General features: G+C 44.9%; 1 protein-coding gene across 1 annotated transcript; it reads right to left on the bottom strand.

Moving 5' to 3' along the window:
- Positions 1 to 10598: 10598 nt before the first annotated feature.
- Positions 10599 to 15119, bottom strand: LOC306947670 (uncharacterized protein; the record flags this gene model as incomplete). Its single annotated transcript, XM_079537047.1, has 2 exons — positions 10599 to 11611; positions 14159 to 15119. 2 exons carry the CDS (start codon positions 15117 to 15119, stop codon positions 10599 to 10601), a joined length of 1974 nt encoding a protein of 657 aa, XP_079393173.1.

Raw genomic sequence — 15119 nt, 5'->3', positions numbered from 1 at the left:
GCACACAGGGTAACAACCAGTGCCTTTCCCAGTGTGCTCAGGCAGCAGCATCTGGCTGAATTGCTCCTCATTTCCAGGTGAGAACAAGGTATGGCTTGCAGATTTGGCATAAGGGAGGGAAAAAATGTGGGGAAAAACTGGGGGAAAAAATAGAGCCACTGTAAAAATTCACTGCTTTAATTTGCAGCCTATGGAGAAAAGCCTTCACAGAGGAAGCTTTGTGGCACAGCAAAGCATCCTGGTGATGAGGACACTCACAGAACTTCACCCATCTCATTTTCAGAGGGCAAAGCTCATCTCCCTCCAGCAGCTCCCACTGCTCACCTTGGCTGAGGAGGAGACCATGGAGCTGTGCTGAGCCAGCCTCATGTATTTCCAGTTGTCCGAATTTAGGCTTCTATTCAAGCTATTCACCTTGGTGAGCAGGGAAAATATAGGTTTCTGTTCCTGATAACATTAAGGGTTAGAATAGAATAATTACAGATTTACAGGAGTGAAGGTGAGGATCAGTCTTACCCCACCAGGTGGATGCTGGGATCAGAGCAGTCATTGCAGAATCCTTCTCCGCCAGCTGAATGCATACGCACTGTATTTCAAGCTTAGTGTGTGAGTTAACCTCCTCTTGAGCGTGTTCTCCTCTCTTCTTTTCCCAGACTCCTTCAAGGTACCACAAGTGCCGTGATTTCTGATCCACGTATGCTTTTGAGTTCGAAATACTGATGTGCTCCTCAGCAGAAATATTTCACCTTTAACCAACACAGAGGAGCGAGCCATTAGCTGCTGTAAGCAGCAGCCTCCCCAAAGGTAGTGTTGCTGCAGTGATTTATACCAAGGGATGGTCCCAGCGGAGCACACCCTTACCGTTCAGCTCACACCTCCCTGTGGATTGAGGCCACTCCTGTGACTGGTTGCAAAGGCTTTTCCATTTGGGATCTAAGAACAGGCTCAGGAAACTTGCACAGTAAATTTGGGGCGTTGCAATTTGAAGCCATCCTCCCCGCTCCCAGGTAAAGAAGAGCATATCTCCCAAGCTTCCAAGAGCCTCGTGCACATTTCCATTGAGTGACATTCTTTGACTGCAGCTACTTGCTGCCTTTACACAGATTTCTGCAAGTCCTTGTGGTCACCAAGGGATGTTTGTCCTTGCCTTGGCCACAGTTTGGCTTCCTAAGAGAAGTGAGCCTTGCTTGTGTACTGCTGGTTCCTTAATAAGAATCAGTGAGTCATAACAGCCCAAACTGCTAACAGAGATTTAGCTATGCACACAGCATGATGCAAAATCTTTTGCTAATTCCTGGTCTACAGCAACATTATTGTCACAGATGTCAACAACCCACAACGCTTGGCAGCCTCACGAGACAGAACAGGTAGAGGTCCTGGTTAGTGCAAGATATTCTTCACCCTCCACTCTGAAAATCAAACAGGAGATGGAAAGAGGCATTCAAAGGGCAATTTACTGCAGGCATCTCTTTTAAAGAGTTCCCAGTTCTTAACATGTCCTTTGCTATACAATTTTTTTTTTCCTTTTAGAAATAGGAGTCCATTGAAACAGCTTTGAAACAGAATGCATGGAGATAGCAACCATATAACTAGGAGTTCATGTCTGAATCCCTGACTTCCATAGGTGTGATTTCATCTGTCAGCTGAGAAAATTATTATGCAAACTGATGAGACAACTGCCTCTGTACTTTTCACAGCCAGCAGGGATGAAGGTTGTGGTTCCATATATGTGTGTGTCCAGGACTATTTCAGACCCCTGTGATTTTTCCAGTCTGACTGCTCCAACCTGAAGAAGCCATTATCTACAATTCAAAGGAGATCGTTACAATTAAATTGGTGGCTTTGTCCTATTGAAAGGACCATGAAGGCTTGTAAAGCTCATTGCATTCCTAGCTACAGTAGATGTTCCTGGGCATTTTCTCAGCACATCAGCCTCATACCGAGTGTGTCAGGGAACACCTGCCCTGACTTCTCCAGTTGTTTTCAGCTGCTGTGAAAGCTTTTTTCAGCACCTGAACTTCATAGGTTCCATGTCAAGTCTGGAATAGAACTTATTTGACATCTAATTGACCATGCTAATAAGCAATATCCAAGCAGTTAGAGAGAGGTCGAATATGAGGTCAAAATAAAGGTCAAAAAGCAAGCTTTCCCTCTGACATCATTCTGGACTTCACCACATGCACTGTTTTCATCTATCTTCAGTTTTCACCAGATTAAGGAAAGGAAAGCCTGTATTCATTAACATTTATTCTGACAATGCTCCTACCCCATGCTAAAGATTTCCTCTGTACAAGCATGTTTGTCCCAGTGTACCTCTTAACACTTGGCAAGGATGTTTTCATATAGTGGCAAGTTTTGCTGCTGTCACTTAGTGCTATTTTTCCTTTGATCTCTCTATAATTCACAGTCATCCACTCAAAAAAACATTTTTCCACCATCCAGCTTGCTGTATAAATCAAAACTTCAGAGAAGCAAATTTATTCTTAATCTTTATTCTGTATTTCCTTTTCTTTCTTGATTCCACATGGTGTTGGATGTCCACACATGGATGTCCCTCCCAGAGGCTATTTCTTGTCTTCACCGTTTATTACTTTCCAGCTTAGACAGTTGGGATGAGCTGCCAACAGCCCCACTGTGCAAACCATCCCGGGTCAATCTCTATTGCTTTTTCGACGCTTCCCTTAGTGATTTTGAGAGAGACGGAGATGAGGAGCTGTTAATTCCTTAGCCCTTGGGATGGGCTGCCTTCTGGGAGCACGTGCATACCAAGATCAGCAAGTGATGTTATTGAGAAACAGCCTCTCTCAGAGGCAGCATCTCAACACCTCGTAATCATGGGAACACTCCAGCTGGAAAGATTCACCAAAGTTCTCCAACTCAGCCATAGGGAACCAGCAGTGGTGTACGTGTAAAACTGTGTATTTGTGCGCAGTTTGTGCGATGAACCATTATAGCTATCGACCCAACTGGAGCATCCACATTGCAAATGAATCTAACGTGGGCTATGAAGATCGACACCTTTGTTAATTTGGAAGAGCAGGGCTGCTACTTTCCTCTTTACACCTTTCTGTCTGTGTTATTACTTCAGTTTATGTATTAACACTACATCAATTTGAACTTGCCTAGGCATGACTATCTGTCATGACATTTAGAGTACTTACCCTGAAACTTTACATGGAAATGTTACTACCATATTGAAGCTTTGGAAAATATGCTTGTGGTGGCAAAGAAGAAAACAATTCAGCCTTGAAAATCATAGGGAACATTCAACCAAATTCAGAAATAAGATGTTGCCAACGTCCTGAAGACAACGGTTATAGCATCAAATGAGTAATTGGAGGACATACTATGGGACAAAGTTCTTCAAAGGAGGAATGCATTCCTAGACTGAGCACCGTGGCAAAACAAAATCCTTCCTGCATTTAGGCAACGGGTTTTCATGCTCATGTTGTTTTACATCTTCTTTATGGGCTCCTTCAGCTGCACCAAAGTGGGTTTTCTTTACAGTAAGAGGAAGCAGCGACTTACACAAATTCTTTCAGTTTGGCAATGATAGTAAGATGAACCTATTTATGCAATATTAAACAAAGTACTGCTTTTCTTATAAAGAAAACCAACATTTCCAGTTGTCAGTAGAATAGGACTGTAAGTGACAAAGCAGCCTTTGGAAGCAGCATATTTTAAAATTTATTCAGGTTTTGAGAAAGTGTCTTATTTTAATGGTGGTGTATTTAGGATGCCTTGATGTACTGGAGCTCCTAAAGATGCGCATCATGAATCCACCAACATGAATCTGCCCACTGTAAGTAACGTATAATAATTTGACAAATGCAATTTTAAGACCAGAATAATAATTAAAAGCCAAAGGAGAATGTCTGAATAGCATTACAGTCAGTAATCTGTGACTTTTCCTTGCTCTAGGTCTATCTGCACAGCTATGAGGCTGCTCTGAGCCATCCTATAAAACAAATCACATGATCAGCTGAACACTATCAAGTAAAAGCTCTAAAAGTACGTGATGATGACTTGAGGCTTCCTCTTTAAAGCTGAATCATATTTTCCATGTTGAGATTTGCTAACTTAGAACTTTCCTGGAATCCTTTGCAGTAACTATCATAACATCCACAGACATTTGTTCCATCATGTGAGAGTTCCTTTCCAACTCATTGGTGATCTGTGGGAATTCACAATTTCTTTCCAAATGAGAGTGAATAAAGACCTGATTATTTGCTTAAAAACGCAAGTGCTAGGAAAATAAAATCCAGAATTTTAAGTATCGAGCCACAAAAATAAGAATTGACATCTGTATTTGTTCAACTCTCCTTGTTCATTTTTAAACACCTCAGAAGAAACACACATATATATATGTATATATACACAGCTAGGGTTTAGAAAATACAACACAATATGGGGGGGGGGGGGGGGGGAAGGAGGAAGCAATAGTTGAATAGATGATTGATTGATTTGAAATATGGCCCAAATTCATTTAAAAAAAAAATCATTTTTATGTTATTCTTCCTTTTGCTAGAAAAGATAACACCTGATCATGGGACAAAATCACACACAGACCAAATTCATCCTCTTGGGACAAATGTTCTGAACCCTGTGTGTTCTGACACCTGAAGCAGTGAGATGGCCATCTTTGTCTTTGTAATCAAACACAGGTTGGGCACAGCCATGGTTACCTTGCTCTCCTGCATCTCTATCCTCTGCACCATGCTGAGGACGCCGTCCTCATGGAGTAGATCCAAAGTCTTCCACACCTATGCCTCCTATTTGATGGCTCTTTCCTTGTTCAATGGGATGGTCTTCTTCATGTACCTACGTACAGAAGACTGGAAAAGGTAGCTTCTGTCTTCTACGCTGTGGTCACCCCTATAATCAACCCACTCATCTACAGCTTGATGTCTTCTGAGAGCTGTAGTTCATTTTTTCTGAGACCACAGTGAGACTGCTAGAAACCTGCAGACTCCTTCCCAGGAGGAGCTGCCTTAGACCAGAGTGCCTGACTTGAAACTGGTACATTTTGGAGTCTGCAAGTATGGAGAGTTTTGAAACTGGGTGGGATGAATCTCTATTTTGAAACCTTCTCCACACCTTACTATACTTCCTTCTATTATTTATCTCCTAAAAGTTAGTTCTCAGATCTTATGCTTTAGACATCGTGTCCAGCTCTCCATTTGGCATAATGGAGAGGGCAATGCTTCAGAGCACTGCATAACACAAGTGAGAGAAACATCACATCTTCTTGTAAAACAAGGTTCTCCTTAACATGACCAAGAAAGTATAAATGCTTTGCTCTTACCAAGCAGGGGATGTTTCAGTTAAGATATTATTTATATTATCAGAGCTCTGCAGAACAGGCCGTGGAAAGGATGATTAAATATTCTTTAAACAAAACACCAATTGTTTGGATGAATATTTCCAATTATCAAACATATGTCAGACTCATGTTTCCTATAGCATCTTTCTAAGCATTTCTAGGGGAAGGGCAAACAGGTCTAATTGTTTTAATAAGACATTGTTGAACAAAAGAATATACTTTTTTCAAATGCCATAGCAGTACTTTGAATGACATGCAGATGCGTGGAGAGAGACTCCTGTCTGTAACGCTGTGTGGTTTGTTTGCACTGGTGGTGAAATGCTTAATGCACTCAGCGTATTTCATTGGAATATTTGATTTTGACAAAACACTTTGATTTGATTACTTTTTTTCTCCTCTGAATAGAAAGCTCTGTAATCAATCATTATTTATTGAGGGAGCCATTTAGATGGGATAAGCACGTAGTGTATGTAGGAGAGGATCTGGTTTTTTTGTGTTGTTTTTGCAGTTCTCTTCTTTGTGAAGGTCCAACTTAGGGAAGGAAATGTTCATGATCTTAAAGTATACAGTCCATAATTTCATCCTCCTGGGATGAAAGCCTGGGCATGCAGCTCCCTCTCTTTGAGGTGTTTCTGCTGATATATCTGCTAATGCTCCTGGGAAGATTGGTTTGGGTTGGGACCAACCAGAGCTTGCACACTCTCCTGTTCTTCTTCCTCAGTGACCCTTGTGGACCTTAGTCAGTCCACAACCATCACACCCGACGTGCTGGGCCCTTGGCCTCAGGGAAAAAAGGCATTTCCTCTGACTGAGCAGTGTAACTTTAGAGCTTAATGTTCTGTGGGACTGCTGAGTGCTGCCTTATGACTGGCATATGAGCACTACACGGCTATCTGTAGCCCACTGTACAGGGGGGTCCTACTGCCAAAGGAGGCCTGTGTCCAGCTGATCCCAATGGCCTACATGCTCTTTACATAGTGATATACATCAGTTGCACATTTTGGAGATTTTTGGGAAGTCCAACATAACTAACCATTTCTTCTGTGACCTCAGTCTCTTGCTAAAGCTTTTGGACTCTCATAAGCTCATCAGGGAGAGGGTTATCTCTGCTTTCGTTAGCATAAACAGGATTAGCCCTAGTGGAATCATGGTGGTCTCATGCCTGTACGTCCTCTCCCAGTGTTCTGAGGATACACTCTGCGCAGAGCATGTTCAGAGCCTTTAACCTATGTGCCTCCCACTGCCAGTCTTCTCCTTGTTCTACACCTCAGGCTTCTTCATGCATCTGCTGCCCAGCTCCAGCCACAGGAGCCTGAACAAGGTGGCCCCTGTGTTTTACACCGGGATGGTGTGTGACCCCTCTGCTGAACCCCCTCATCTACTGCCTGAGGATCACAGAGGTGAAGGAGGCTTTCAGGAGATGTGCAGAGATTTCCCCATCTTTGTCTTCATTCTGATGGGGAGGAAGGGTCTGAAACTTCAATGAGCAAGTTGTTCTTTGATCACACAGAGAAAGAGCTTATAATAAAGTTTAAATTTGATTTTGCCTTTCCAAAAGGTTATTGTTTTCTTTCCCAAACTCACAGTAATGCAGTGGTGGGGGGAAAGAAGACTGCGGGTTACACAGTGATGCATTCTTTTCTTTCTGCATTTGTAAGGTATAACAGGGTGGTAAGACTTCAAGGCTTTAAGATTTGAAATACTGCACTTTAATTCTAAACAGACTAATCCAGTTGAGAACTGCAGGAACTCAGGAGACAGTGAAACCTACTAGAGTCGCCTCTGCTTAGGACAGCATCTCAGAATGAAAGGAAACATTGAAACGCATGCAACTTTGAATTTGGAAACACATTACATAAGATAGATGTAAAACAAATATGCATCCTCAGTGTCTTTACATCTGTGAGATTTGGGTGTCTGTGACAATGAATATTTATTTTTAATTAGGACTTTGTGATTCCAGCAGTTTCTGAGAATCAGTCAAGCTAGGTTTTGTCAAGCAGACTCAGCACACTAATTGTGCCCCTTCCCTCCCATTTGTTTGCTTGCATACAGTAATGGCACAACACTCCAATGAGTTCTACAGAACTCCTAAAGGGAGAATGAGTCAACTCAGTATTTGTGGCAAAAAAAACCCTATTCATTACCCCTATAGGGTAGGGAATGGAGGTCCTGACAACAAAGGAGATCATAGAGTAAGGTTAGGAAAGAAATTTTCTCCAAAAGAGTGTTCATAGGTTGCCCAGGAAAGTGGTGGAGTCACTGACCCTGCAGTGTTCAAGAAACATGGAAATGTGACACTGAGGGACATGATTAGCTGGCATGGTGGTATGGACTGATGGCTGCACTAGATGACCTTAGAAGTCTTTTCCAACTTTTACTGATTCTATGATTCTATGATTTAAGCTGAGGGATGCTGGTGAACAGGGCTGCGGGGAAGCATAGGGCTAATGTCTATCTGAAAAAGCCAGGAGGAAATAAAAAAGCCAAGTGCAATAAAATATGGAAAGTAAGTTAGGCTGTCCACAATCTCTGCTGACAAGTACAAGCTTGAGTAGAAGTAGAGCAAGACTCCCCAGAAGATTTCAGGATATAGGCCATTCTCAGCCACTCTGGTCAAAATCTTGATCTTTCCAGGCCACCCAGAGCAGGGGGCACTCAGGTCCATGTCCTGGTGGCCTTTGTAGATCTCCATGGAACAGACCCACGACCTCTCTGGGCAACAAGTTCTATGCAAATGTTTCCAAGCCAAATATTGGAAGTCAAAAGAATAAGATGAGGAAAGAAAAAATCTTGGCAACAGGTGAATTCGTGGAGACCTCTGTCATTGTACAAGCTGGGCTAGATACCATGCTGGAGCCACTTCCACTTGGCAAACTCCTTCACAGAATTCTTCATGTCCCTGTTCCTGAAGCTGTAGATCAATGGATTTAGCTCAGGCACTACAGTGGAGTAAAACACGGCAAAGAACTTGTCATTGTGCTATACATTGTAAAAAAGTTCAGAGCAAGGATAGAATCATAGAATCAGAGAATCCTTAGAGTTAGAAGGAACTTTGAAAGGTCAACTAGTCCAACTCCCCTGCGAAGAACGGGACATCCACAGCTTGATCAGGTTACCCAGAGCCAGGCCTAGCCTATCCTTGGAAGTCTCCATGGACATGGCATCCACCACATCTCTGGGCAACCTGTTCCTGTGCCTCACCACTCTCACCATAAGACTTTTTCCTTATAGCTAACTAATTCTACCCTCTTTAAGCTTGAAACCGTTTCCCCTTGTTCTATCATACCAGACCCTGCTAAAGAGTTGGTCCTCTTCTTTCTTGTATCTCCCCTTTAGATTTGAATGGCCACTATCAGGTCACCTTGGAGCTTTCTCTTCTCCAGCCTGAACAGCCCCTTGGTGCAAACTTCTGCTATGCAGCTGATCTGCATGAAGTCTTTGCTAAAATGCCTTGATCCAAGCTTACACTTTGCTTTGTCGAACCTCATGAGGTTCACAAGGCCCAGCTTTAGATTTATCAAGGTCTTGCTGGATGACATCCCTTCCTTCTGCCATATCAACTGCACCACTCAGCTTTGTGTTATCCACAAACTTGCTGGGAGTGCACTCAATTTCATAATCTATGTAATTGATCAAGATGTGAAAGATTGGCAGGTCCAAGAAAGACCTCTGGGGGACGCTGCTCATTACCAGGCTCCACCTGGACATAGAGCCATTTACTGCTACCCACTGGCTGCAGCCTTTCAAGCAATTCATTATCCACTGAATAGTTCACCCTGTAAATCCATATCTCTCCAATTTAGAGATAAAGATGTGGTGAGGAGACAACGTCAAAGGCCTTGACTTCCCAACTTTCAGGCTGTGCTGATCATTGGACCTATGCTTTCCTGAGCAGAACCAACTCCAGTTTTCAACATACTGAAGAGGGTTTGGAAATAAATACTTTGTTTAGGTGTTTTATTTTGTTCCATGGGTCAAAAAGAGACAGGAACAAGTTGCCTGATTGGTGGGATCCAACCAAAGCGTGTTAGCTTGATTACAGACAGCTCTTCCGGCAGGCCTGGGCTCCAGGCTCCTGTCATCCAGCTGGTTCAGGCTGTTTCCATCACAAGCGATGACGCTCCCTTCTCAGAGCAGAAAGTGTTCTTTGGAGACCAACCACCCTTCAAGGAGTCACGGCTTAACAAGCCCTTCTGGGCCTTACCAAGAAAGTGTCCTCATCCTGAGAGCTTCTCAGAGCCTTGGAGTCAGCTGAACTGCTCTTTGCTAACAAGCCCTGCGAGACTCATTAGTGGGGACTAACAAGAAACTTTCTTCCTTGGTAACAGCAAGGAGCTCCTCTGCAGCCACTTTCTTTGTCAGAGTTGGCCCAAAGACAAAGAGGGTCCCTGTACTGCTACGTGCAGCGCTCAGGGCATCACTTGGCATGGCTGACAGGAGCGGGATGCTAGTTCAGGTTCCCCTGATTAAAGCACCGACACCCCACCCCTCTGCTTGAATCTCAAACTCCAGGCCAAGGGTTTGGCAGGACCCTCCCACTCTGCTCTGGCTCTCTTGGGCCACTTCTTTCTTTTCCTACTCAACGTTTCATCCCATTCAAGACACTTTTCTGCCCTACTGCTTGAGTCAGCTGAATTGGAACTTCCAAAGCTTGTTGGTCACATGGCACGTATCGTATGACTTCTTCTAGAGGAAAAAAGCACACGATTCTACAACAGTGAGGTAAAGCAGTTTGTATTCATACAGCAAAAACGAGCTCCAAGTACTTGGGTGGGAAGAAGGCACACAGGTTACAGCCCAGGTGAAATTAATTCTTGCAGCAAAGTGTTGTTACAAAGCCTAGTGTTTATTTCCCTGGCAAGGCTGACAGAAGGGAAGAAATGAGGGTTTGGAGAATGTTTTTGGAATGGCATTGCCTAACTCATCAACAGAATCCAAGTTCCTCCTGCAACCCAAGGCATCAGGTGAACTGTGTGTGCCTCATTCCCATCACTCAGAATCAGGAGGGCTTCAGTTCCTGAAATTACACATATCAAACTATAAATACACAGAAAAGTAACTGCAGCAGTGATGATTGAGTCAGGTCAGGAAAAGGCCTGATCTAAGTGCAGCCCACGACCAAGCACTGAGGAACACAGTCAAAATTTTCCATTCTTTTCTCCCATCACTCATTCACAAGTCACTGGAGACTGTTCTTTCTTTTCATGACGCAGCACAGCAGAAATGCAGGGTATAAACATTTCTGAGAAGACCTCTCCATTCCCCCAACCACTCAGGACACCTGTTTGTCAGGGACACGCTTCCTCTCCAACACTTTCCCTAGAGCATCCTTTACCTCCTGGTTCCTCAGGCTGTAGATGAAGGGGTTCAGCATGGGGGTCACCATGGTGTAGAACACAGAGGCCACCTTATCCAGGTCCTGTGAGTGCCTGGAACTGGGCCGTGAGTACATGGAAGCAGCAGACACATAGAAGAGGGTGACAGCGGCCAGGTGGGATGCACACGTGGAGAAGGCTTTGCATTTGCCTGCGGCTGTGTGCATCCTGAGGACAGTGAGCAGGATGTAGGTGTAGGAGACAAGGATGGTCACGCTGGTAACAAGCAGGTTGAAGCCAACCGCAAGAAACATCACCATTTCATTGATGGTGGGATCTGCGCACGAGATGGCGTAGAGCAGGGGACCGTCGCAGTAGAAGTGATTGATGAGGTTGGAACCACAGAAGGACAGCCGCAGTGCAAACCCTGTGTGAATGGTGGCATTCACAACGCCAACAAGGTACGAGCCAGCAACCAGCAGGGCACAAACTCTGCTGGACATGGAGAAGACATAGAGCAGAGGGCTGCAGATGGCCACGTAGCGGTCATACGCCATCGCGGCCAAAAGGTAGCACTCTGTGGTGGCAAAGACAGCATAGAAATAAAACTGTGCCAAGCATGCAGAGTGGGAAATGACTTTCTGTGATGCTGGGAGGTCTGAGAGCACTCGGGGAGTGACTGAGGAGGAATAGCAGATATCAAGGAAGGACAAGCAGCTCAGGAAGAAGTACATGGGGGTGTGAAGCCGGGAGTCCAGCCTGATCAGTGTGATCATGCCCACGTTGCCTAGCAGAGTGACCACATAGATCAGCAGGAAGACCATAAAGAGGACAGCCTGGACACCCCTGTCCTCAGAGAATCCCAAGAGCACAAATTCAGTGACGAGGCTGTGATTTCCCTTGGCCATCATCACAACACAGTTGCAGCTGGAAAGCAGAGATGTGGAGAAACATGAAACCAGCATGTTTCCTTTTTGCCTCACAGTCCAAGATCAAAAGAATTGTCTTTTTATTGGGGAGCATAAAGCATGCAGGCTGCAAACAAAGAAAAACAAATTAAATGTCTCAAAACACAAATAAGCAATGTGAATGGTGCCCTATGTTTGATTTATTCTGGTCATATTTTGGTTTGGTAATGTCACTTTGCGAACTGGAATTTGTGTTCTCCTTGTTAAAGTTTGTCACTCTTCGGATCCAAAGAGATAACCAAAACAGTTAAATCTTTTTTTTTTAAAAAAAGAAGAGATGTCTCATGAGAGAAAAAGCACAAGTGAGACAAAGAGACATTTTTAGAGGCTTTCACTTAGGAATGTCAGAGGAAAACTCTCCTTTCTTCCCTTTCTTCCCATGGAGAAGGTGGGAACAACTCCAAAGCGCTTTGAGGTGTAGTGTAAAAATTAACACCATCTCCCCTTTTCTGTCTGGGGTCGATAGCATTCCTGTGAAAACACTGAATTGAAAAAGGCAAGGGAAAGGGTTATGAAGATCAGTACCACTGGAAGCCCCAGCAGTGAAAGGTGAATGCACAGAGCAAGCTACTTAGAATGCAGTTTAAAAAAATTATCACAGTACCAAGCCTATGTCTTCCCAAAAGAGAAGTTATTTAGATGGTGGAAAGAATTGCTCACTGAGGAATCCATTTCACGCCATGTCAAACTCTACCCTAGGAAAGGAGTGTTCTGCACTTGGAAAATTCAGCGCATAAGCCCTTGTCTGACTGATACAGAGTCTCTTCAGTCTGGATTTAGAGAAACTGGGCTTCATAGACCTTTGTATTCCTTTCCAGGATGTGAAACTGCACTTCCCATCAGTTTTCCTCACGTGCAGCAGAACCATGGGCCATGTGGCCAGGAGTGCTGCAGAAGCTTGCTGCCCTGGTGCCTGCCAAGTGAGGCTCTGACCATCTGATGCCTGCTGCTGTCTCTGTAACATCTCTGGCAAGCACAGCTTTGGACAGTCAATGCCTCGGCTTCTCCAAACCTCCTGCCTTTTGCTCATTGTGCAATTACAACAAAGACAGACATTATAATTAGCTGAGACTGTGGGCTTTTCTTTAGGGCTAGCAGCTTCCTTCAGGTTAAAAAAGCTGCTTCTGGATCCCTGGGCTGTGTTCAAGAGACCCTGACCTTGGGCGAGTGATTGCCATGCAAAGCGGCTCAGCCCCTGCCAAAATCCTCCCTTCCTGACAGCTCAGCTCTCCGTGGAGCCCTCTGGCTGACACTGGGCGATGCTCCCCAACTCACCTGTTGGCTCAGGACCCTTCCCAGTTTATGGAGGCACAAAGCTGAGACTTGCTCTCACCTACACCTACAGGCAAGGTGAGAAATAAGCCCGTGTCTCCCCTTGTTAGTGTGAAGGGCAAGAACAATTTGTGAGCCATAAAGGGCATCAACTCCAGACCGAGAGAAGCTGTTGTTTATATGATGCTTTCCTTCAAAAGTGGGGCCGATTCCTCCCCCTGGTTTGATCATGAAAGAGATTTCTCTGGGGAGCAGATAACTTTGGAGACAGCTCCTTTAGGAGGAGACTTGAACTAAGAAGTAAACATGATCTAATTCAGCACGTTAACTGAAAGCCTGAATGTTCTTCCTCCTTCTTTTCAGGTGTGATTTGTGTCACAAACACATGGGGAAAATAAACAAATGATGCATGTGTTTGTGAAGGACACCTGAACATCAGCATGGGGAACCACAGCTGTCCTTGATGCCCTTCCAAACTGCACCTGGGGGTGGTGGCTCCGGACAAACCCCACATTTGCCACAGCTCCACATCTGCCCTTCGCCCCTGGCTGCCAAGCAGCAAGTGGAGAACGCTGTAAATTTTTTCCAGAAAAGAAATTTTCTCCATGGTAAGGACGTTTGACACAGGTCAGATGAATCACAGCCTCCACACACATGATTGTCTCCATAAGGAGAACTAGTGGTGACTAACCCAGATAAAAAAGCCTACAATTAGAATTGGTGACTTCTGCTCTGAGATGATTCAAGCCCCATTTCATGATCCTGCAAGCAAAAGTTATTATTTAGCTGCAGCTGGGATGGAAAAGACACTCTGCATGGGCTGTTGTTGGACAAGACAGGCAAAATAACACATCAGGTTTATTGAAGGAAAGCATAGCCTTAGTCAACAACTTAGAACATTTTCAATCAAACTGTGAAAATCACCATTTTACCCTGAGATATATTTTTAATTAATATAGAGGATCTATCATGATTGTGTTGGTACTTCTTATAAGTTCATCTCCCTGTGCAGGTGTGTGTAGTACTCATAATATCTCTTCCTTCCAAAGATTCACCAACAATGGAAGAGTTTCAACTACTGCTATTCTTCCTTTCCTTCATCCTACCAGAAGTCAAAACCACAAGTCATTCATTCTTCAGTGGACTCAGCCCTTGGAAAAGCATCATCCACACAATGTCCAGCCCAAGGTAAAATATGTTCTTCTCAAGGGACGTGCAGGAACGTGCAATGCCCCTGCTACATCAGGTGTCCAACGATCTGCTGTGATGTGCAGCACCTGTTAGAATTTGGTTGAAGGGAGACTGACAATGGCTGCAGGAGGGGACCTTCCTCACGGCTCTGCTCAGAGCATTCCTCACCTCCATGTTCCTCAGGCTGTAGATGAAGGGGTTGAGCATGGGGGTCACCACCGTGTAGAAGACAGAGGCTGTTTTCCTTTCCTCTTCCGCGTGACTGGAAAGGGGGTGGAGGTACAAGAAAGCTGCAGAGCCACAGAAGAGGGTGACGGCAGTGAGATGTGAGATACAGGTGAAGAAGGCTTTGTGCCGGCCCTCCACAGAGTGGATGCTGCAGACGGTGAGCAGGAGGAATGTGTAGGAAAGGAGGATGGCCAAGGCCAAGGAGGCAATGATGAAGCTGGCACATGAGAGCATCAAGACCTGGTTGAGCCAGGTGTCAGAGCATGAGAGCTGCAGGAGTGGTGGGATTTCACAGTAGAAATGTTTCAGCACATTCGGGCCACAGAAGGACAGTTGTAGGAGAGCTGTGGTGTGCACCAAGGCGTTCAGGCTGCCGGCCACGTAGGAGCCAACCACCAGCTGCACACAGACCCTGCGGGACACGACAGCCAAGTAGTGCAGAGGCCATCGGATGGCCACGCAGCGGTCATATGCCATGATGGCCAGAAAGAAGGCTTCCGTGGTGATGAACACTAAATAGAAGAAGAGCTGTGTGAGGCAGCCGTGAAAAGAAATGACTTTCTGCTCAGTGAGGAGTCCCAGCAGCAGCCTTGGAGTTATGGATGTGGAATAGCAGACGTCCAGGAAGGAAAGGTGGCTGAGGAAGAAGTACATGGGTGCGTGAAGATGAGGGTCAATCCTGATGAGGACGATCATTCCGAGATTCCCCACCAGAGTGGTGATGTAGATGAGGAAGAAAACCACAAAGAGCAGCTCCTGCATGGTGGTGAAGCCCAAGAGGACAAACTCTGTCACGCCAGAGCGGTTTCCCCCTGCCAT

The sequence above is a fragment of the Tetrao urogallus genome (assembly GCF_951394365.1).
Source record: "Tetrao urogallus genome assembly, chromosome: 6".
Lineage (NCBI taxonomy): Eukaryota > Metazoa > Chordata > Aves > Galliformes > Phasianidae > Tetrao > Tetrao urogallus.
Note: the sequence above shows the minus strand (reverse complement) of the source record. Positions and strands in the feature narration are given on the sequence as shown.